Raw genomic sequence first — 25,543 nt, 5'->3', positions numbered from 1 at the left:
AGCAAAAAAATTTAAACATGCACAGTCTGTAGAACTTCATTAAGAAAAGCTTTTTACCTTGAAGTTTATCAATGCATAGGAAATAAAAGATATCTGGAAAAGAGCTCCTTTCTTTGAACCACCACTCTTCAATAAGAGATTCATGCTCTTCAGCTAAGCGATGACACTAAAAAGTAAATTACAGCAAAATTTTCCATCAATGGAATACTACTTCCAGATTCAGAAAGCAAGGCAAGTTCTTTTTTGAAACAATAAAAATCAATGTTTTACTGTAATAAAATGTAACTTGATAAGAATTCCCTTTCAATACCAATAAAATATAAACTGAACAGAAAGAACAAAAGTTTATTCATCTAAATAATAAAAATCCGCACACATACACTGATGATCCAAAACATTACGACTATTCCCACATTTTTCAATGAACTCATCTGGATGACATCGAGGGCAGATAATTAAGTGAAAATGGTATTTCACAGCTATGAGAAATCATTCTTGCACGTTGACTCATGGGAAAGGCTACTGATCTTAGCAAATTTGAACTGTAATGACTCGAAGGGCGAACTGTAATGACTCGAAGACTCGGAACAAGTATCTCCAAAACTGTAATAACTGGTAGGTTGCTCATGATCTGCTATTGCTAGTATTTATGCAAAATGGATAAATGATGGTGAAACCAGCAGCAGATGCCAAGGTGTTGGATGTCCATGCATCATCAAAGAAAAAGAATGTCGGATATTGCTCCGCTTGGTACAGCAAAATCGGAATCAGACAGTCCCTCAGCTGACAGCCCAATACAATGTAGGTCCAAGTCCAAATATTTCGGAACACACAGTTTGGTGGACACTTTTGGGTACAGGACTGTGCAGCAGATGTCCCAATCCTGTGCATCAATTGACCAAGCATTATTGTCAACTACTCCTACACTGGCTCCGGGAACATCAAAATTGGATCAGTGATAAGTGTAAGACAGTTGCCTAGTCAAATAACTCACAATTTCTCATTCATCACATCGATGGTTGTGTCAGAGTATGCTTTCTTTTTCAGGCAAACAGTTGCTCCCCCTGTACAGTAGGTCATACACAGGCTGGTGGTGATGGTATGCTTTGGGGAATGTTCTCATGGGCGGAACTGGGACCCTTACTTGTGATAGAACAGATCATGAAAACTATGGACTATCTGAACATAACTGTGGATCAGCTGCACGCTTACATGGCATCTGTTTTCCCAACTGGAAATGGAATCTTCGAGCAGGACGACGCCCCATGTCACAAGGTTTGAATTGTGTTGGAGTGGTTCGAGGAGCATAAGGATGAATTCTAATTAATGTCCTAACCTTCTAACTCACTGGATCTTAACCCGATACAGCACATTTGGGATGTCATGAAGTGGCAGCTCAGAGCTCAAACACCACTATGTCAAAATATCTCAACTTTGCGTGATCGCTGCTTAGACATTTAGTGCAACCTGTCTGCAGTCATCTACAAAGAGCTTGTGGCATCCAAGCCAAGTCAAGTTGCAGTTGTTTTGCAGGCCATATGTTATGCAATACATTATAGAGTAGGTGGTCATAATGTTTTGACTCTTCAGTGTATTTGCCCACATAATTTTTTTAATGCATCACAGGCTACAAAATAATTAAAAAGTAAAGCAGCAAAGATATAACTAGCATTCTCATGTTATTTTGCATTTACTGCATATTTCTTGCTGCGAGTATTACTCATTATTTTATTCCATGAATGTAAAATTCACTATCTTGATCTATGATCAAAGATTAATCCTTTACATTTCTACTACCAATAATTTGTATAAAAGTTTAACAATATAACTTTATTGCCAGTTTATAGTTAGATACATGCATCACTTACTTGTTCTGCTGCCTTTGCTTCATGAGAGCATAATTTTTCTTGTATCTCAACAAGTCTAATTTCACTAGTTGGAGAGGAAAACTTTATTAATAATACTAAAATACTAACAAAATTTGAAAGTAATTCTCTAAATTTGTATTTTAAGAAGAAAACAATGTAAATTTTATTTCATAAAAACTGTATACAATACATGAGCATTTCAAATGCAGAGCACAATGAAAGTGGACTGTGTGATGAAATAACAATAATAATTAATTACCATCCCATACTTGGAAGCTACATGGTTTGTCAGCTAATTTTTTCATATAATTAAATTTCAAAATAATTTTCCAATATTTTCACTGTAAAAAATTCATATTAAAGTGGACTTGCACAATTTAAACCTGTATAAATCAAGGTTCACCTTTATTTTTATTCTGTATCTAGAATATTTCATAGCAGAGGGCATTTGTAAATTAAAAACATATATTACATAATATGAACAAAACATGAATCACATATGCTGTAAACTTCAACTGGATGTTCAATATCCTATCACCACAACACTATTATACAGCTTCTAAGTTTATATTTTCTTAAACTAATAAAATAATAAAGTTAATAATAATTAAGATTGGGATGCAAATACAATGAAATTAAAACTGATATATCAGACATTAAAAACAAATTTTACAGTATTAATTATAAAGAAATATCAAATATTATTTTAAAAACACAATTTTTGTACTGTGATGGAAATAAAAATTAATTTTTAAAGCTACCAAAATTTTAAAAAAGGAAATTATTACCAGTTTTAACTTTATAAAACATTACGATAACTACATGTATACATTTTAAAATGAAAAAGAGCATTTAATTGAAACTAGGAAATAGACAATTATAACTTAATAACTACATTTTGAAAAGACTTCTAATTTCTTTCAGAGGTACCACAGAAAAGAACGAAAAAATAGGGACTGAAAATCAATATACAAATACAAATATTATCTAAAATTTTACTAGATTTAAACTACTGATTTAAAATCCAGAAATTTCCAAACTCTGGAATTGCTGAAGCCCCAACGATTCTGTATCTCAGACTTTTTACTGTATAACATGCAAATAGTAGCACCTACGCATTTAATATAAACAACTAGAAAAGGTCTTTGCAGGTTCATCTTGAGCTTTAACCTTCTTCTTAATAATGCAAATAATTTATTTATTTCCAGCATGACATTATCAGAATTGGATGGCCAAATAAAATCATCACCATATAGTAATAACATTATCTTCAATAAACCATGCAAGTAGGAGGAGAATCATACACAAAAGGATAACTCATGTAGTGCCAAATAGGTAACACAGACAATTACCTAAAACAGTAGGTTTTGCAGATTGTTCTTATAATAAAAAAACTAAAATAAACTTATATTTTGCTATGAATTATTAATATATTTAATTTATAACAGGCACCAAATATACTGATCACCTAGGCACCAAAAATGCTGGAGCACGGCTGACCTCAAAGATTTTTCTGTTAAACATTTGAAATATTAGAAAAATGACAACAACAATTTTAACTATTTGTAGAGACATTAGGATTTTTTGGAAGCTGAAGAGATGAAAAATTATCAACCGCCTTCGCTGGGAATCAAACCACGGACCTCTGGAATACCGGCCCAGCGTGCAGGACCACTACACCACGAAGGCACGTTACGGAAGTGTGAGAAGTATCTTATATACTGCTCCTTTTAAAGGGCGACTGGGGTTTTTAGAGGACCCAATCGCCAAATCCCAGGTGTGGAAAGTCATCATCCACAACCCTTTTAGTTTGGGCGCCACTGTAGAGACATTAGGATTTTTTGGAAGCCGAAGAGATGAAAAATTAGCAACCGCCTTCGCTGGGAATCGAACCACGGACCTCTGGAATACCGGCCCAGCGTGCAGAACCACTACACCTCAAAGGCACGTTAGGAAAGTGGGAGAAATACCTTATATATTAAACTACTAATTACAGTTTTTAATTAAAATTTTGCCATGATACATGTGCTCTGTATCATAGATTACTAAAAGCTATATTTTACGGCAAACTTATGTTAAAATTTCTCAAGAAAAAAATGCCAGTCAAGCGGGATGTTACCTATCAGAATATGCTTTTAATCGACTTTCTTCCCATGAGGCATCACCACCTTCAAACTTTCCTCTTGCAGTTTCTTCTAAACCCTAAAATTGATTAGAGATAAAACAACATTCAAAAGAACTAATTCATTTTTTTAAATCAACATACCTTTAAATTGCTACTTACAGATATCTATTCTTTGAAGTAAGAGATGAATAGTAAAATTCAAGTACATTTTTAAATATTACTGCTTTAATGTAAATTAAATGCACTAGCCAGTCAATGGCAATATATACTGATGAACTTTTCTTGATATAGTGCCCGTGTTACTATGCCGAAAAGATATTTCCCCATGCCAAAATTTTACAATAGTGTTAATTAAAAAAGACAAATTTCACACAAGTAGTTAGAAAACAATATGCAAAATAATAGCTAAAAAATAGCTAATATTTTCAGCAAGCTGATTTAACTAGCACAGAACCACCATTAATTAAGCCACTATGGCAATTTCAAGTAAAATAAGTTAAGCCTAAAAAGAAAATTACAGTATTACAGCTGAGATTCTTTGCATTTCTATACATTAGAAATGACCTTTTTCCCAGTGTATAATATGAACATGAAGACCTTCATGAAGGCATTTCTCTCTTTAAGCAGATAATCCTTCTATGCTTTTTGTAACAACTTAAACACATGAGTATGGAGACATACAAAAGTGAGTATTAATTTTCATATGAACTAGTAGTTAAAAACTATACTACTTTGTAACAGATAGCGATTACTGTTATAAAAATAAAATAGTTGATAACTTTTGTTGTGATACAGAAGCAATAATTATTTGCTTGCTATTACTTATCTATTTAAAATCTTCATATAAATTTCCAAACAACAAAAACTAAAATTCAAGCACAAAAAATTTTCTATTAGAAAGTGGAAAACAGCTTATGTAGTCAATTTTGAATCCCCCCTCCCTAATTTTACAACTGGAGCTGACCTACATTTTGCAGCATTTCTGTCCTATAAGCAACAGATTATTCTCTTAAGATGTACATAAATCTAAACACGTTACTAATGGATCTAGCATTCGAACACATTCCATATTAATACACCTAACCGCTGATTAAAGAGCTTTTCTGAATTCATATTTTTCATCTGAACATGTAGATTAAAGCTCAGAACAACTCACTCATGCAAAACAGATGATTTGGAAATATTATTAATATAAGAACAGTATTTGAATGGTACTCATAGCAGAATTTAATTACCAGTTGCAAAATGTTTGGTATATATACATATTGCTCAACAAATCTATACAGTACACCTAACAAAGTTGTAAGAATTATATATGATTAATGTGCAACCAACATATTAATTACATATACACTGATCATCAAAATTAAAGTATAATGACAAAAAAAAACATAACTGATACTTAATGAAAAATTATTACTAATAGAAATTTGTACATAAGCATTAGTTGACCTAAATTACAATGTTTAGCAGTTCATTATTTGCAAAGTATTGAAATTAAAGCCAAATTTGTGGCAACTGAAAAAATGATGTAAAATTAAGTCACCTCTTTCTGAAAAACTTTTTCTTTAATACAGTGTATGGTCACCTCGAACTGAGATGCAGAAGTTGTATTTTCATTTGCGGTTTTGCAGCTGAAGATGATGGTTCGGTAAAACCATCGAAACTAGTCCTGTGAAAAAATTTTGTGAATACAACGCTGATTTTTGTTGTTTGACTTCTGAATTAGTATTTATTCAGCGTGTTATTGTGTCTTAATTTTAGCAAAAATGTTATGCTTAAAGAATGAAAAATACCTTACGGTACCTTTAAAATTGTATACATCTTTCGATACCCTTGATAGAGTATTCGCTACTTTTATTTTATGTTTCAAATGCCAAAATGTTTTAAATAAAATAATTTTTTTCAAATCCACTTATTATTGTAACATGTACTCTTTAAAATTTTTTAGAGTAGAGGATTTACTGTTGCTCATTTTAAACTCATCATTTTATTTTTATATATCTGAAAAATAACTTACACGTTTTATTTAGTTATTATTTATTATATTATCAGAGAATTATTAAACTGTGTAAAATCGATTAAAGAGGTATTGAGTCCTCTGCCAAAATATATTTACTAGAAGATTTGAATTTGATGATGAATGTATCCTAAAATGTGTGTTAAGTCAAAAGTTTGAAACTTGATGGCTAAATGTAAATATAAAATTATGCTTGTTAAAATATTGGTAATTAGGCACATCGGTCAGGTAAAGTTTTTATTAAACAGAAGGCATGCAAGGGCTATCTGCCTAAAGGGAGAGATGCCATCGTGAAGGAATTTTCAAGGAAAACTTACCTTTGAGTGGGTATTAAAAATATTGCATCTAATTTTCATTCAAATTACATTTATACATATTTCTTATGTAAAACCTTCGGGTATATGTTAAATTAGTGTAAATTACTTTACTCGAAAAATATAGTGAATGCACAGAAATTAAAGATTTGCACATGCCTGAAATGAAAAATATGAAATATGTATGGGTATTTATGCATGTACTTGCAAAAAGCATGTATCTGCCTTTAACAAAATATGTAAATATTTATTAAATTATTTATAAATGTGTTTGAAATGAAGGGTTTATTCATTCATAAACAAGTAAAAGTTACTGTGAAGAAATCTAATTATTAGATATATCTAAATTTATAATGATTATAAATATTATCTAAATATATAATAAACTTAGCACTGAATTGTAAACATAAATTGAAATCCTGTTGACAAAGGCATTATAAAACTATTTAAGCAAGAATTGTTAGTACTGGAAAGCAATCTGTTAAAAGGTATTGTAAAACAAATTCTATGAGATGCATACTTAAGTAAGTAATAAAGAAGAGTTTTGGAATACGCATTGTTGAAATTATGGATAAAAAAATCTGATAAGTATAATTAAAAGAATTATTCCCCTTACATTTTATAACTCAGTTACAAGTTTTAAATAATATTCTTAAAAAAATCCTTATTTTATTCTCTTTCAGAAATATTCAGAAATATATTTTAGAAAGAAAGTTAAGTATTATTTAAAGTATTTCGCTATTAAAATAAAAGGTGCTCTGTTTGGAAGTGGACCAAATAGAGCATTAATTATAAATTGACTTATAGTTTTCCATTTAAAAGCCTCAGAAGCTAAAATATGTCATATTTGAGAAAGTATTTTAGGAAGAAGCTCCATAAATAGAAAAGAAATAAAGCATAATTTTAATATTAATAACACAATAAACTTTTTATCTTAATTTTTGTAATCCTTAACCGAATAAAATCGAATTACCTTAAATTTTTTTAAATGTAATTAACGAAAACTTGTGAAAATATTTCATTCAAATTAAACCATTCTGAACAAACTGTTCTGTGAAAAGTATAGCATTTAATTCCGTTCAGAATAAAATGTTGTTTAAAAACACATTCTTTTCATATACTTAGGACTCTGAAGTACTGTAGAAAAAAAAATATATATATATTTATAACGTAATTACAAAATATTTACATCCGATCCTCTCAAAACCCATTGAACTTAATGGAAAATTACCAAATGTTTTGGTCACCATGTAGGGATCGCCAGTACTTCAGAGCAGGGTATGGAGGAAACCAGTTAGGGTCACTTGATCTTACTTCCTACCTCCATGGTGTAATCATACAACTTCAACCAGAAGCCACAAAGCCCAACATGCGTCATGATGGCTTGATACAGATACTTTTATTTATTTCATGTGGGTGTACAATATTTTGATTGAGAAATCAAAATGGATTTTAAAATTTGGCAATTGCATTCTGTTAGAAAAATGGAATTATTCATAGTGAAAGATTTTGTTCAATTAACCAGAAGATAAATTTATGCTTTAGAACAGGGTTTCTTAAACTTTTTTCAGTCGCGACCCCCTTTTATCACTGAGATTTTTTTCGCGACCCGGCAGGACCCCATTATATTTGCAAAAATTTTGTGAGACCCCATAAGTATTGCGCAAATCTGACACACGCATGAAACTGTCAATTTTTTCACTTGTACTGTAATATACTATTGCAGTTTTAGGTCATTAACTTTAATTTCTACTGTTAAGACATAGAACAATGTGAAAATTTTAAATAAGTAACAGACAAAATGGCAGCATCACTTGCTAAGCAAGGAAAATGAACGTTAATCTTATAAAAAGAATGTGTCGAAATGTTTTCGTTTTTTTCGTTGTCTGTATTGTCTTATCTTTACCTATTTTCAGATATGCTATATAAAAATATAGGTCCTTGTAAAATTATTATAATAAGTCAAAACTGCTAAAATTTTTCGTGACCCCCCTGCTGCAGGTCCCGTGACTCCCTTGGGGGTTGCAACTGACAGTTTAAGAAACCCTGCTTTAGAATGACCAAAATAGCACCACAGCCATCTATCATGCCAACTGAATATAAAAATGACACCAAACTTGGTTTGAAGACATTCACTTAAAAGAAACAGAATTTTTTTTTTTAAGATACACATACATGATTATATTCATCATTTGAAAGTATCGTTAGGATTGCTGTTGCGATTTCAGGCTATATTTTGAGCCAATATTTGTGTTTTACAACTGCTGTGCCACTAACTAGAAAGTATCAGAATTTTAATTTCCATTGGAACAAGAACTGTAAATAGTACTCTTCTGTCATATCAATAACAATTTTCCTGCAAATGATAGTGAAAAGACATGTTTAAAGCAACAAAACTGTGTAACTGATCAGAATGTAATACATCTGTTTAATTGGAGGGAGTAAAACATCCTAAAAGTTTAAAAAAAAAAATCTGAATTTTAAATTATGCCCAAAGGGGCTTTTTTTTTAACATTTGTGTTACCTTTATTTATTAAATATCACGTTCTTTGCACTTAAACCATAAAATTGGATTCAATAGCAATATTGCAAAATAATTTTAAAATGAGCATATCTTTAGAATTTCTGATACACAGTCTCACGCGCTGGTGATAAAAATGTTTTTTTTTTTTTTTTTTTTTTTTTTTCATACAGTGTTACCATTGTTCACTTTGAAATTGAGTTTTTTAAACGAAAATTCTTTGAAGTTTCACAAAATATGAAATAGATAATAAAACAAATTCCAAGTTCGGGCTTCCAGATCCCCATATTCTAGTGGAGGACAACTTATTAAAAATTTGATATCTCTAGAAACCAATGTTTTTTTGCAGCACAAGAAACGTACATACATACATGCAGATTCTTCATTATTTAATTTCTTTTAACATAATGCGGGCCTCTAATATTTGGTGGCAACAATTTGAAAAGTAAACCGACATTTATAGTAAACCAATGCAAAATGTAAAAATGAAATTAATAGCCTTTCTGGGCTAACGCCCTTTGGGCTAAAAATTCTGCAAGCATATGTTTGAAAAATGTAAGAAATAATTTTACATGCTTTTAATCCTTATCTGCTCATTATATAAAATTATATACTTAATACACATTCTTCAATAAAAGCTCAAAAAGAAATTAATTGCTTTTATGTTATTTAAATTTATTTTTATTCGTTCTTTCTTTTGAATCTAAATCTAATGACTTTTCACTTATCACCTGAAATCTACAAAACCTCTAGTTCCGAGCTCAGCAGATTTGTGGCCATGTGTGTACATATACATATGTAATGATGTAGAAAAATTGATTGAGCAGAGGAACTTTCCACTTTGTAAGCAACAATTCAAACAGATGGACAAAGAAATTTTCCATAGTGAACCACTAAGCTGAACTTTCTACTGAAGCACCAGTGCAGTTTAAAGATAAAACTCATCCTACAAGATCATTTAAAATATGTAATGATTCAGGATGTGAAAGAAAATTTTTAATAATGGCCGTTGTTTGTGAATGATGCTGGTGGGTAGAATGCATAATTGCATAGATGAATGATGAAACTTGCAAACCTTGCTTAAGCATTTACACCATTTATTTCTTGAAAAAATAATTCTTCAGACACATATTCTAATTCCTACATCATCGTGGGCATGATATGCACCCAACCTTTGGAAGTTTACTAGATGGTTGACAAAGAAAAGTGAGATGCTGCATATTACCTAGAGCCAAACAAGTGGAAAAGTGTGATGCATTCAGAAGAAAGCCTAAGACAAAGCCAAAAGGTTTTGGTTTTCGAAACGTTTTGATTTCAAATGAAATCTTACTTGCTGAATGGCTAAAATATACCTGCACTACAGCATTATGTAAGATCATATAATAGGGACTATTTTGAAATGACCTAGTTTACACTGATACATTACAAGCAGCTATTATTTTTTGGGTGGAAAGAGGAAATATGCAAATTATGATGAAGAATATAAGGGGCTATTGCCATTTAAAATCAGAAGTTTGTTCTGCACATTCTTTATCTTACATGTGTGTGTACACACACACATGTGTAATAAAATGACTTGGAATAAGCTGCAATGGATTGACAATGGTTCTCTGCATTATGACTTGCAGAGACTTTACTGAATACATAAGCAGATAATATTCAAAGGACAGCCTTGTAGACAAACGTGGCTGAAATGAATAAATTTTTTTATTGCTGGACATGAACTAATTATCAAAAACATATTTTTCATCGCATATGATCATGGACATAATAAGCACCTCACAGTTTTATACAAAGTACATTTTAGACTTAGCAGCACAACAAAGCAAAGGGAGCGAAGTAGTAGCTTCATTGCAAGAAAGCTAAAATGAAAGTGCACAAACGTCCAATACGAAGGCTACCAAGAGAAGGTTTTCACTTAGATTATAAAGGTTTCAGTTCATGAATTTTGAGTTCAGGTTCTAAATTAGCTACAAGCGTTATACAAGTCATGCAAAATGGATTGATCTAGAAATGAAGCAGTCCAGAAAAATTATTATGAGTTTTTTAACAGAGAGGGGGAATTTAGTTAATAATTAAATCAGCTATATATTCTCCATCTGAATCAGTAAGATTTTTTTCAAAGCTGTAATACATTTTTTATGCTATTCCTACAGAAATCAGCAGCATTTTAGTAGAAAAATCTTGAAGGTCCATTTCAAGTGCTTCACGGGAATTGTATCTTTTCCATCCATGAAATTTTGTAAGCTTGACACTACTAATCACTAGATATAGTTCAAACACGAATTCATGTTATGATAGCATCAGTAAGTTCATGAGGCCAAATCTTAACTGCCATAATTTCAAGTCCTTTCAAATAGTGATGGACAGTTGATGATGAAGTAACCTCTTCTGGCAACACTTCAGCAGTTGCATATGTGTTTCTTTCAGTTGCAGTTATCAAGGATAGCTGATGATGAATTAACTTCTGGTGACACTTCAGCACTTGCATATGGGTTTCTTTCATTTGCAGTTATCAATCAAAAAAGACATGTTACTCTAACAGCTGCCATCATTCAAATTAAGATCACATTGTCAAAATTTACAGATCCATATTGTTGGCACTTGTAAATACTCAAAAACTGTTCCCCCGTTTTTTTTGGGGGGGGCAACCACCCTGTATATCTTATGAAAAAAGATCACATTTGCAACAAACTCAGATACATTAATAAACAACAATTCTGACTATAAAAGCTTGCTCTGTCTCTAGGCAACTGCAAATAATTTTACTCTGATAGAAATATTCTCAACTACACAGGTATAACATCTAAAGATGACTACTTCAAAAGAAAAACTTGCTATGCACCTAATGACTAATCTTCAGATGTTAACTCTGCTAGTTGGCAAGACACCTCCTCTCTTAATGAACACAATATGCAACTCAAAAGATAAAAGCTAGCAAAAAAAACTTTTTTTTTTCCATTAATAGTATTAAACTTAACAATACTATACAAAGTCCAAGATCTACACTAGTTGTGACTTCAGCATTTCAGGAATATACTAGGGGTTAGACAATCAGTTTAAACCTAGCAAGATGACATATACAAATCATAAAATTAAAAATATGAAATAGTTGCTTATGAAATAATGAAGTATTTAACCTTACAGGAAATAAAATTTACAAAAAAAAAAAAAAAACTCAATATGTATTTGTTTGTTATATTAAACATTTCTTTCAATGTAAGCTGCTTAAATTGTTCTATTTTCTGCACTAAGAGTTTCTCTTTGATCATGATTTTTTGTTCAGTTGTAAGGTTCCCTTACACTGGTGTGCAAAAATTAAGGACGAGACGGTTTTTTCAATATAACTTTGTACAAAAGCTTTCCAAATCAACACATTTAATACCGTAAGATCCCCAATACGTAAGGACATGAGTAATGTAAACAACACTTACTAAAAGAGAAATCAGAGGGATAAAAAGAAGCTTTATTGAAAACGTAGCATGGAGCGCAATGCGACTGAAGGCCGAAACATCCCTGTGATGGGTGTCTAGCAAGAAACATCCGGTCTTTAATAAGGGATATGATCTCCCCTGACTGCTAGGCAGATTTCACAGCGTCTGCCCATGCTGAGAATGAGGGTGTCAATGAGTTGTTGAGGCATTGCTGTCCGTTCATCTTGCAGCGCCAATCGAAGCTCCGGAATCGTTACTGGTGGTAAAGTACGAGCTGCCAAGCGTCTGCCTAGAAAATCCCATACATGCTCGATGGGATTGAGATCCGGAGATCGTGCCGGCCAATCCATACGTTCAATATCCTCACTCTCTAAGAGCTGTTCGGCAGCTACTACACGATGACATGGTGCATTGTCGTCCATGAAAAGGAACTGCGGACCCATAGCGCTTCTAAAAAGACGCACATATGGAAGAAGAATCTCGTTACAATAACGGGTCCCGTTGACTGAACCTGCGTCGAAGATGTGAAGGTCTGTACGACTACCAAGCATGATGCCTCCCCAAACGAGAACACCGCCACCTTCATACCTGTCCCTTTCAATGATGTTTGAGGGATGATTGCGGCTTCCCCGCTCTCTCCAGATGAGTATGCGATGAGAATCGCTACTCAGACTGAATCTGCTCTCATCTGTAAAGAGTACTCATCCCCATTCATTGTCTCTCCAATTCCGGTGTTCCCGGCACCACAGAGTACCCCTTCTCTGACGGGCAGGCGTTAGAGGTACACACCGTACAGGGCGTCGTGCAAACAGACCACCACCGTGCAGTCTTCTGGCCACGGTAAAACGCGATATCGTTCGTCCAGTCACCTGTGTCGTGTGTCTAGCGATTTCTCCTGCTGTCTGCCGCCTGTATCTTCTGGCCTGTAAGGCAATATACCAGTCATCTGCGGGTGTGGTTCCTCGTGGACAACCACTACTAAACCCCCATATAGCTGTTCCTGTAGTTTGAAATTGTCTCCAAAGTCGTGAAACGATGCTGTGAGCAATTCCGAACTCTGCAGCCACACTTGTCACACTGCGGCCTTCCTCCAACTTCCCAATGATTCGACCTCGGGTAAAAGCATCCAGATGTCGTCTAACAGATTGATTGTTCGCCATTTCTCGCTGAGGCAGCAACTCAGTGTGATTTTAACTGCTATACGGCGTGCAATCTCTTTCCCAGAAATACTGATCTCACACTGACAACATGCTTTATACTACTCAGACACTCCCCCATTACATCTACCTGCATATCTGCGCATGTGCTACCGTACATCACCTTACTTAATCTCCTGATTGGTCTTTCTGTCTGCTCTGCCTCTTCGTTCAGCTGATATGCTAATTTTTCGACTTCGTCCTTAATTTTTGCACACCAGTGTATTTTAATTAACCTGTTATTTTATATTTTGGATATTTATTGCTACTTTTCCTTTCCGTTTTCCTACCAGAATGCAAGTTTAGTTTGCATGCATTTAAGGTGAGGTTTCCACTGGCACTGGTTAGTCCCATGGAGGGATTTGAATACATCGTGAGTATAATGAGAACATTCATGAAACTGGCAGTAACTTTTGTAGGCAACAGTTCTGTAATTACACTTTGGAACAAATGGACTCACACTCTTTGCTTTATCCAATTGCAGAAAAACAAAAATGTCACCATAGCAACTGCCACACTTTGAGGACAAGCACTGAGCTAGCACAAATGCATCAGCAAAATTCTTATTATGAGAACCAGGAAGGACCATTTGACCAGACCAGGCAGGAATTATGAACCAGGCAGGTCCAGGTCAGGAATTAAGAACTCGAAGTATTTAAAGCTGCCCTTGTAAAAGCTTTTCCCACGGTGAAAGACTGCATGAAATTGAAAGCTGAACTATTTAGCAGATACCAGACTAAGGTTGAAGAGCTGGAGGAATTTTTATTACAAAAAATACAGTTGGTAAACAATTGTATGGAAAAAAGCCCAATGTGGAAGTCATTCAAATTATACTGCCTAGGTTACTGCTGCAAATCGGGGACTTTTTGTAACTGAGAAATCCAAGAATGGTAGAGAGTTTACTTCAGCTTGCGGTAAAGTTTAAAAGCACAAAGGTCGAATGGACAGTATGATAGGCCTGTAGCACAAGGAAGGCCACAATTTGACACTAATAAATATTTTGAAAGTAGAGAATTTTCAACCATGAACAGCAATCACCAAGAAAAATCACAAAAGAAAATGGGGTTGAAGGCAATAAGAATCTGAACTAATAGGGGGTACTGAAAGTAAGAGGGTAGCTAGAGGGAAGAAAATCCCTCTAGAATTGAACTTAACACAGTAAATAAAAAATTATAAAAAAAAAAAAAATTGGGGGGGGGGGGCTCTACCTGTCACACAAATATTGTTAAATAATGTATGTTATTTCAGTAAGACTCTTAATCTAATGCAGAGGAATTATATGGCTATAGGAAGGGAAACATTAGCAATTTTTTTAACCATTTAGAAATTCAGATTGTATTTTGGGAAGACTCCTGTTACAATTTACTCAGATCATGTCTGTCAGGGATCATTTGCATTCTGGGAAAAATTTATAATAAAGACTTATTAGATGGGTCCTTAAATTGGAAGAATAAAACTTCATTATTAAGCATACCCATTAAAAGAAAACGTCATGGCCACTGATGTCTATTGAGAATAAAATTAGATAAATAGAGGAATGAACTTAAATGTGCTATGTTAACTGTAAAAGTTCTGAATTCTCATCAGACTATTATTTCTGAATTATGAACAAAGCCGGAATTTAAAAATATTTATGCTTATTTAGAAGATCCTGATAATTTTGAAAACCAGGACAACAGCTATCAGAAACAGAGCCACGAATTAGGATATTAATTAATTAAATTAGTAATTAATTAGTTATAGCCCAACCCGACATTAATTATTTAAAGTAGGACTATAATTATAGCCTGATCGGGTATCTAAATAGAATTACAGCCACTTTCCCAAATAAATTATTAGGAACTAGTTTATTAGGCCCATACCCATGTAGTGAGATAAAGAAGCTTACTCGTTATCAAGCATCATTTTTCAAAGTGGATAAAAATAATTCCCCTTAAAAGAGCCTCCACTAAAATTGTATCAGATGCTTTCTAAATAAGTTTATTTTAGAATATGGAGCTCAATTAAAAATAATTTCTGACAATGGCAAACAGCTTGTTAGTCAAATCTTTGAGGACCTATGTGCAGAGCTTGGCAAATGGCATTTAAAAATGGCTCCCTATCAGTCGTAGATGAATACAGTAGAGTGGGTAAATATAGTTCAGATTATTCTTTGTTACACAAAGAATTATCATAACTGCTGGGATAGCTGTGTCAGTGAGCTGGCATTTCCTTTCATGACGGCTAAACATAACATTACTTGGAAGATGCCAGATGAATTATTTCTTGGGAGGAAGTTAATTAGTTACTATTCAGGATGAACTATATTTCGTCGAAAAGGTGCACCGAAATTTAAAATGGCAAATATTCAGAAGCTATTTTTAATTCGGATACTACAATGAAAAATAAAAATTATACTATAATAAGAAAAGCCTCAAGTGTAAAGTGGGAAATAAAGTTCTGGAAACTAAACATTCTCTTTCATGCTTACCTGAAGATCAAATGAAAAAATTTTGCCTTCAATTTCAAAGACCATTCTTCATCAAGTGAATACAAATTTTCATTGTTTAAATCAACAACAGGCAAGAACGTTGTGACAAATACTGATCAGTTGAAGATGTATAATGAGCATGCTGACATGCCTCTTCTAAAAGATATTTTGGATATTTTGGAGGAACATCCTAAAAGAAATTCCACAGAAGTTCCAGCGACATCAAGACTGCAAATCCCAGAAAGGGAAAGAAGGGATATTGCAAATGATGGAGTTGAGGGAGAACCAAGGTCATTGCATCAAAAGAAAACGAGGTAAAGGAGAAAAGAGAGCCAGGAATAATAAAGCTTCAAGGAAGAAAAGGAAAGTGCAACAATCCACTAGATCCAGCGAGCATCTAACAAAGAGTTGGCGTCAGCTGAGGGAAGAGCGAACAGGATCTCAGTTGCCACGTAAAGAGCCCAGCAAAGTACCTTTGATACAACAGCTACACTAAAGACAGTCAATGGAGGAGAAATCACCACAGAGGAAAATGTAACAAGAACTAGGGGACAGTTCGAGGGAACTGACCAAGCAATTTTCAGGAGAAACAAGGAATTCTGATGATGAGTTCCAACAAGACAGACTCCAGAAATCCTTGAGCAACAGTCAAAGTTTTTAAGATTCCATGAAGGACCTATGAAATGGAAATTCCCAGACCAGGTGAAAAGTGAGCAGAGGTCTCGTCAGAGAGTGAGGATCCACCAAGCTGCTGCTTATCCAATGTGGAATGATTTTATTGCCAAATGGATGAGTAAATACGAGCAAGGCAAAATATAAGTGAAACAATTTTTTCAAGTATTCAGTTTTTGGATTGTATATATAAGTGCAGCAGTTGCTATTTATCTTAAATTTTGCCTCAAATGAGAACATTTTAGTTTTGATATGTAGCAAAAAGCTTTTAATTTAATTATGCATTTATCGCAATGATCTTAAATTTAGTCCAATAGGAATTATGATTTCAGTCTAAGAGACTGAGATTGGAGCAAATTTGGCCATTTGTAGAATAATTTTAAGCAACTTCTGTACATGTGATGTAAAGTGTAAACTGATTAGATTTTTTTTAATGAAAATGAATTTTAAAATATTCACGAAGTATATTTCATACATTAGTTTTGTAAACATAAAAGCTTCTGTTAAAATAGGTGTTAAAGGAAAAGTAAAGATTTGTATACTTGTTAAAAGTTGAATTCTTGATGTGTGAATGAAATGTCTGAGTGTAAGCTAGCAATGTAAGATAAAATGAGTTAAAAGTAGCAGTATGCATGAAATTAAAAGTTAGGCTCTTCAGCCAACACTAAATTTAATGAACTATTTTGCTTAGCACATTAGAATTTTAAGGTGTTCTTGAAGTCTAGTGTGTGTAAGGATTAGGCAGACATGTAGGATTTCAGTCAGATGGTAGGTTAGTGTTGAAACAATAACACACCCTCTTCCATTTAGTACATTTTGTTGGAGAGCAGAGATGCTGAAAAACTAATTATAGAATAACTGGAAAGTGTACAAAAGATTCTATTAAAGTTGAAATGAAGAAGTATGTAAAATGTGTTAGATAATTTACTAAAGTACTTTTCTTTCCAGATGACTGAAAGGAGAGCTGTTGAAACAATAACACACCCTCTTCCATTTAGTACATTTTGTTGGAGAGCAGAAATGATGAAAAACTAATTATAGAATAACTGGAAAGTGTACAAAAGATTCTATTAAAGTTGAAATGAAGAAGTATGTAAAATGTGTTAGATATTTTACTAAAGTACTTTTCTTTCCAGATGACTGAAAGGAGAGCAGATGCTGATGAAAATTAAAATGTACTACGAAAAATTATCTTGCAGAGACTCATCCGTAATGTAATTAGTTTTAAGCTTAGGTTGTAAGTTTTCTTGCTTACAAACAATTGGCTTTTGTTTAGTTTAAAATTTAAGGTCATATTATTTTGTTAAAGAACTTTGTTGCGATTACTTAAATTCTGGTGGGAAAAGATGAAAGGTTCCCTTTATTTTAATTAACCAATTATTTTATGTTTTGGATCTTTACTCTCACTTCGTCCTTCCGTTTCCCTGCCAGAATGCAAATTTAATTCATGGTAATTTAAGGTGAGGATTTTAAATTGCAAGACACAGCGTGTTCTGCCTCTTGTGGCCACATTACTAAAATTGCTAGACATGATAAGATTTGCAGTTTTCAGCCTTGCTTTATAACTGAAGATAGTTGAACTTCATGCTGGTTAAGTTTTGAGCCAACTTCGCATTAAATTAATGTGTGTAGCCTATGGCTACTACCTTACTTGAAATTAAATTTTACATTTGATTTATTGTACTTAAGTTATCTCGCCACAAGTGGTTGGCTGAGTTGTAAGCAAAAAATGTGCTTTTTGTTCTTATTTGTTTTTAAATAAAAGGTCTATTACATACTTTTCAAGTTTCAGTTGTTACTTTCGACTTAAAGATAATTCATTTAACATTTAACACAAGTTTGGATATTTTGGATGACTACAAAGAATACTATGCACAGGTATAAAAGCTCCACTGTTCAAGTCCTGTAATTGTCGTGTTCAGACTTGTCAAACGAAAGTTTTCTGTTCTCAACAACCTCTTTTTCACTTTCTTCATTATAAGGTAGCAATATTTTCTGGATTTAGAACCATAACACAGATTTTTAACATCTGTTATAACCGATTGATGATTGGAACATTGAATGATTTTTACCATTAATTGATTGATGATTGGGACACTGTCGTTGCAATGGAAAACTTCTGTTATATCATTTACCTTTTCCCCACTTTTCTTCACAAATTCCATAAATTGGAAAATTTAGCTTATTGTTTATAATATTTGAAAAACCTTCAAGTACGCAGTTATCATCATAAAGCTTAGCTATTGTCCACTAAATTTTACTGGCGATATCTCACAAGAGTGGTGATGAAAGACGAGATTTTTCTAAATTTGTTCTTGCTTCTGCTGTGTGTTGAGGAAATTCAGCCTAAATTATACTACTTTAGTTATTCATAATACTTATACCTGTTTTTCGCATAAACTTAAAGTTTATCTGAGTTCCAAATAAATAAATTCCCATATATACTTAAGGATTATCAGAACAACAAATGCATTATTCTTAATTCACACAGCATTAAATGTTGTCTTTTGGCCTATGAATATCAGTTATGATTTTTTTTTTCATATGGAAAGAAATTTCTGTTTAATTTCTAACACTTCGCAGTGCAGTTGGCTAAGATTGTACTCATCGGCAAGCGCAACGTCAACATAACATGTTAGAATGCCATTTGGTATTTAATTACTTTTATTTTTTTAAAAAAATTTTAGGCATTGCTGAGTGAGTCATTCCTGAAGCTGCCAAGAGTTAATAGTCATGTAGTGATGAAAACCAAAAATAATAAAAAAATAATTTGTCAGGCTGGCATCAGGGATATATGTTATTCAGTAGTCTAAAATCAGTAATGAACTTAGGTAGAATGTTTTGGTTTGAGACTGAAAAAAAAAAAAAAAAAAAAAAAAAAAAAAAAAACCAGTTAAAGAGCCAATTTGTTGATGATATGAATTTATGATAATAAATGATGGTGTTTCATCCAATATGGTGGTGTTTATTTATTCTAAGTCTATTAGTTCTATTTAGTTTATTTATTCTAAGTCTATTAGTTCTATTTAGTTTATTTATTCTAAGTCTATTAGTTCTATTTAGTTATATTAGTTCTATTTAGTTTATTTAGTATTAGAAAGTAAAACAAAGAATTAGGATTCCCCAGATGCTTTATTATGAAAAAATGTCTACTGCGTATGCACGAAACATTAAACATACACTAAGTGAGATGTTATTCTCAAAATCTAATTCTTTTTCCCTTTTCAAAAAAAAAAAAAAAAAAAAAAAATTTAATTGCTGTTGTCCAGGTATTAAAACCTTCTAAATACTAGATGCTCAGATTTCGGACTTGGTACTATATTATAGCATAAATATTTCAATTTCTTATCAACAACAGTTTGATACTAACTGATTGGGTTACAAATGACTGATTACATTAGCTGCATTATAACGCAAGAAAACCACATGCAAAAGTACAGCACAGTCATGTCAGATAAAAAACCACAACTAGCTTTTCTACACTTACCAAACGTGACTAAAATCAGGTGTCCACCTTCTGCTCTGATGTATGTCTCATAACACAAGCATTAACACAATGGGTAGAATTCTACTCAATAACACATACGATTTCATTCTAGATCTAACCTATACTACTTGCCATACAATTTGCATAAACCTTAGGATTGAGCAAGTACGTGATGAAACAAGGCATAAAGAAAGAACATAAAACCAACTATTAATAAACTTAAAACATTAGTGTCACCAGTTATTAACAAAGTTACTAAAAACTCGTCTCTCTTCATACTGCTAGAAACGAAGTTACTTCTGAGTTATGGGTAGCATTTTGTTTCAGTAATGTGTAAGCCTACCAACATCCAGCATGACACAGAAAAGTTCATTGTTTTTAAGAGGGAAATTTCATACTTCATTTTGCCTAAATTGATGCTTCTTAATTTGAAATGCAATACTCAAGAAACAAAATTCAAGAAGTAGAAGTTGAGTAAATTAATTCTTCCCAGTTTCAATAATAATACTGAGATATGGCCATCATTTAGGTTTCAGCTGCAACATAAAAAATATATTCAGAAAATTCTGTACAGCACATAAATTCAGACTATTCCATGATAGAAAGCATATACTTAAAATTACACAAAATTCAAAATTTAATCATAGATGCATTAGTTTTAAATAAATACACACAAACACATGATATCCCTCTTCTTCAAGAAGAGAGGAAAAATAATTTTTAAATGTGAGTGAGTTTAGTGTTTCTTAAAAGCAATGAAGTTTTGAGAAAGAATAAAGCAATTTTTCTTAAAAGTTTAAACTCCCTAATCAAAATGCAAATATTTAATATGAAAAAAACTGAAATACTAATTATGAATACAGATGTCTGAAGACATTAAAATTCCATTTTGTTGATTTAAAAACACTTGAATAAAACTGATATAAGCTATTTACACGACAGTAACACTCATCAGAAATATTCTTGGCATTGCATTAGAGCCATTCCTATTTGATTTGACATACAATTACAGTATCTTGCAACACATTAAAATATTTTATTGAACTTGAGAGCCAAGCAGTTAAAATAAAATTTTACAAAAGAAAATCCAAGTACTGCCTAATGTAGTGATACCTACAGCTGTTAATATCTCTTAACATAGCCCAAATATCTTTAATGAAGATAGGATTATTGAGTTAAGTAAAGTACACGAGGACTTTCAGCTTAAGTTCCATCCTAATTTTGAACAAGGAGCTTGCAGGGGTTGGATTCTGAGCATCTTCTATCCAACTTCACTATAAAATTTTCAGCATGACAGATTTTAAGTATCCTCATGCCTCAAACACATTACTGTAACAAATGCCTATGCCATTCCAGGAATTCATACCCAAACTAAATGTGGGTTGGACTCTGAATCTTGCACATGGAATGGGAATCTGCCTACTTATTCTAATCAGCATATTACCAAGGCTGCTTTGAAACAAGGATATAATCTTGCTCATAAACTTAGATTTTCATTCAGTTTCTCAAACTATCAATGTGGAAATTTCATTCAGTTTCTCAAATTATCAGTTTGGCAATGTCATGCAAGAAAAATTAAATGGATCATCCAATTCTGAAGGCTTCAAAATTTCCAGTTGCATTCTAAACATATTTTTGGCACTAAATTAAATGCATAAATTAGAAATTATTATATTCTGCAATATTTGATAAGATTATGTCACAAAAACCGGCACATAATTTGTAATTAATCACTAGGTTTATTACACATAATTGGTTCAAAATTAAAAATTACTCATTTTCTTGCAACTCCTTTTGCACTCTTGATACTCTGTATTCAGTGAAACTTGGTACTCTGTACTCAGTATCAAGTACAGAGTATCAAGTTTCAGTACTAGACATTAAACTTTTGGAGTAATTGACTAATGCCAAAACGAAATACCAACCCAAAAGGGGTTGGCTGAAATAGGTAACTAAGCTCAAAAGATGAATTTTATTAATTAGATCATCTAATAAGCTAACATTCAAATATCATATACACTGTTGGATTTTTTTTCAGAGGGGGGGGAGGCATTGACTTCTTGTACAGCAATCTTGAATATTGGAAACACCATATTTTACATACAATGAAGTGAGAAATTGATCTAATCAGTTGTGTGTAATGCTAAGAAAGTGATGTGCAAGTGTAGGGATTCCCTTACTCCATGGAACAAACAATCATAGTGTGGTTTTTTAGTGAAAGAAGAGATCTCAAGCTCCAAAATTTTGATTAGCTTTACAGACAAAAAGAATAAATATGCCTGGCTGTTGTTGCCATGTATAGAATAGTTGTACCATTCCATATATGGCATGTCTATCATACATGCAATAGTACAACTTGCAGCTACATGCCTGTTAATGTCCAGATTAGGCATCTGTTTCCCAGTATCAACAAATGCATCTAACCAAACATTTTTGCTACAGAAGGACTAAAATAGTTTCCAGAATGCAGGGAAAGATACACTTTAACTGAGAGGAGGGATTATTTTGAACAACAACTTACTTTGCAAGCATATAACCAATCTACTTTTTCAATCACTGATCCAAGTTAAACATGAAAGCCCTAACAGAAATTAGCGACAGAATGAAAATAAAGCAATTTAAAAGCAAAGTATATAAATAAGATATATTATGCAATGCATATCTTTATCATACATAAGATACATTATGCAATAAATATATTATCAAGTACAACATGCAAATCATTTCATATTTCTAATACTGATGTGTTTTATACTAAATCTGAATAAAATGAAGTTATAAAAATTTCATTTTTGACAGATTCAAGAGTAAAAGCAGTACTTTGTACACAGCCCATTGGTAGCAAAATGGTTAAAACAACAAAATTATTTGTCATCTTATCCTGAGTTATTTGAACATAACAAGTTAGCTACATGACTGCTTTTTTTCCCCCTATGAATAATATAAATATCTGATATCCTCTCAAAAAATGTAATGGAAGTATGTGTTCTGCTGAATATCTAACTTATTATCAGCCAAGAATCTTATTTGTTAATACTCTGGAATATACTGTACACACTGTTATTCAGAGAACATGAAAATTAACCCCTTTTGTTTCATGCTGTATGATTACTGGTATATATAAAATGAAGAAAAGTAAGATTATGAAGTTAATACCAATTTCAGATGCATATTGCACAAACATAGTCATAATCTGATGTTTCTAACTCATAAAATAGTCAAAGACTTATGACACAAATAACTCTGCTTATATTTTAAAGAAACTAATTTTAATGTGATGTTCCTGTACCAAATGATCAAAAATCCTCTGAGATAACAATCGACAGGAAATCAAGAGAAACAAGTTTCTCTAAAATAAATAAGCATACTTATTCTTAACAAGGATGCAAATTAAATCAAATCTTAACAATTTAAAAAAACTCTGATATTGCATTCTTTTTTACGGGAAGGTTATTTAAAATACATATATGTAGCGTCATTTACTATTTGCTGACTAAACCACAGTTCTTATTCACATGTTCACAACTTGTAATTTTTTAAATTTTTTTTAATTTTTCTTTAGCTATCCATTTAAAAATGAAATTATTACTTGCTTGTTACTTTTTGGATAATTTCAATTGGTGGAATAATGAAAGCAAACAAAAAGTAACAATTACCTTCTTAAATGAATTTGCTAGTAAACGGCAAGCTTGGCAAGGAGGCAGAGTTTCTTGTTTTCCTTTCACCACAGATGTCTTGTCTACTTTGAGTGTAGTATCAGTACTACTTTCTGATATCACTAATGTGCCAAAAATATCCAAAATCACACTAAGGCTTAAAAGCATCTTCATTTTTGGGAACAAAAATTATCCTGAAATCAAAGTTCATGAATTCATATTTCTTACAGATACACACACATAGATTAATATACACACTATTAACATACATCTAATTAACATACATAAAATATTGCACAAACAATATAAATTACAAAAGAAAGAGTGCCTCTAATCATCAACTGGAATACAAGAATCAATCACAATCAAGAATGCATAAATATGTTGATTCATTTCAAAATGAAACCATATGGCTATTAATCTGAAATCACCAAATGCATGATAATATCATCTGATTACACCATTAGAATTTTATTTGCTTTTAAAAAATTTTAGCAATTTGATTAAAATTCCAGACACGATTTTGGTCTTTTTTAAGGTACTTATCAGAAAATATTTTTTTTTTGTATTTATGAAAAATATATGAAAAAAATCTTATTTGGATATCTATATATACTATCTTTCACTTTCATATAAAATTGATTTTGTGTTATACAGGTGTGTGTTCCTCACACAAAGACACCTGATCAGAAGAGATGTCATTTCAGAAAGGTAAATTCTTGCCAAATGAAGTTATGTTTTAGCATTTTTATAGAAGGTGTCTTTGATACCACTCCACGATATTAGTACCAAAGGTGTAAAATTTATCAGGTATGACATTAGCACTAAAGAGACAAATTTTTCAAAATATTTAAATTGATATTTTAACAAATTTTGCATCCCATCAATCTTAGCATATTTAGTGGGGCCCCATGTAGCTCAATGTTGAATTAAGGGACAGCATATATATATATGTACAGTCAAAAGTCTTTAATCCGGACCTCAAAGCTACAAACTTTCTGCACGTGCATAAACGCCTTACGCATGCGCATAATACGTTTACGCATGCACATTTAATGTATAACGGATGGTATAAGCTAAGCTAAAATTATCTATATCAGTTAATGTTCCAAATTGCATTGTTCCTTAATCTTTGAATTGGATCTGGCTTATTATTTTTTGCAGACTGTTAGAGCAATTTTATAAAAGTAAGCTTGAACTTTCGATTACATCAAAAAGAATTTCCGATTCTGGAGCTGCCAAAGGATCTACAAAGCGAAAGCATGTTTCGATGTCCATCAAACAAAAAGTGGAATTGCTGCAAAAAATGGATAAAGGCATATCCTTTGTTTCTCTAACCATTCCGAAATCTGTTTATCAATTTCATGCTGCTCTGCGGGGGGGGGGGAAGTCACGGCGCGCAATGAACTGGCAGTTGATCTGTCAGCACTAGCCTTATCTTCAGGGCAGATGTGTTTTTATTTTATTCGGCTTATAATTCCTTACTAAATGTAGTATTTCATCTTGATATACTCCGTCTTTGATATAATTTAAATCAAATTCCTCGTCATTATAAATATCATTAATACACATCAAATAGTTTTCTGGTTGCAATTTTCTAATTTCGACTATGTGTAATGTATGCTTTATGCATGCACGCATTGAAACAAATGTTTAATAAAGTAAACAAATAAATATTAAGCTTTTTTTTTTTGTAAATATTGATACCCTTTACATCATAATTGCTCTTTATTTCATAAATTACGGTTTCATATTTTTAATTTTATAATTTCTGCATGCC

The 25,543-nt window shown here is 32.3% G+C and overlaps 1 protein-coding gene across 3 annotated transcripts in view; it reads right to left on the bottom strand.

Moving 5' to 3' along the window:
• LOC118181703 (cysteine-rich with EGF-like domain protein 2) overlaps positions 1 to 25,543 on the bottom strand; it is a 68,037-nt gene that overhangs the window by 29,605 nt on the left and 12,889 nt on the right. For all 3 annotated transcript variants that reach the window (XM_085810130.1, XM_085810128.1, XM_085810129.1), the window contains 4 exons: positions 23,764 to 23,957; positions 3,988 to 4,070; positions 1,869 to 1,932; positions 58 to 166 (listed from right to left, as the gene is read on the bottom strand). In XM_085810130.1, the coding sequence (XP_085666256.1) occupies positions 58 to 166; positions 1,869 to 1,932; positions 3,988 to 4,070; positions 23,764 to 23,937 (430 nt within the window). In that variant the 5' untranslated portion in view covers positions 23,938 to 23,957. The remainder of the gene's footprint in view (positions 1 to 57; positions 167 to 1,868; positions 1,933 to 3,987; positions 4,071 to 23,763; positions 23,958 to 25,543) is intronic.

Source organism: Stegodyphus dumicola, chromosome X2, assembly GCF_044657685.1.
Source record: "Stegodyphus dumicola isolate Sdum_Otavi_A_Nest chromosome X2, ASM4465768v1".
NCBI classification, from domain to species: domain Eukaryota; kingdom Metazoa; phylum Arthropoda; class Arachnida; order Araneae; family Eresidae; genus Stegodyphus; species Stegodyphus dumicola.
This window is presented reverse-complemented; position numbering and strand designations above follow the sequence as displayed.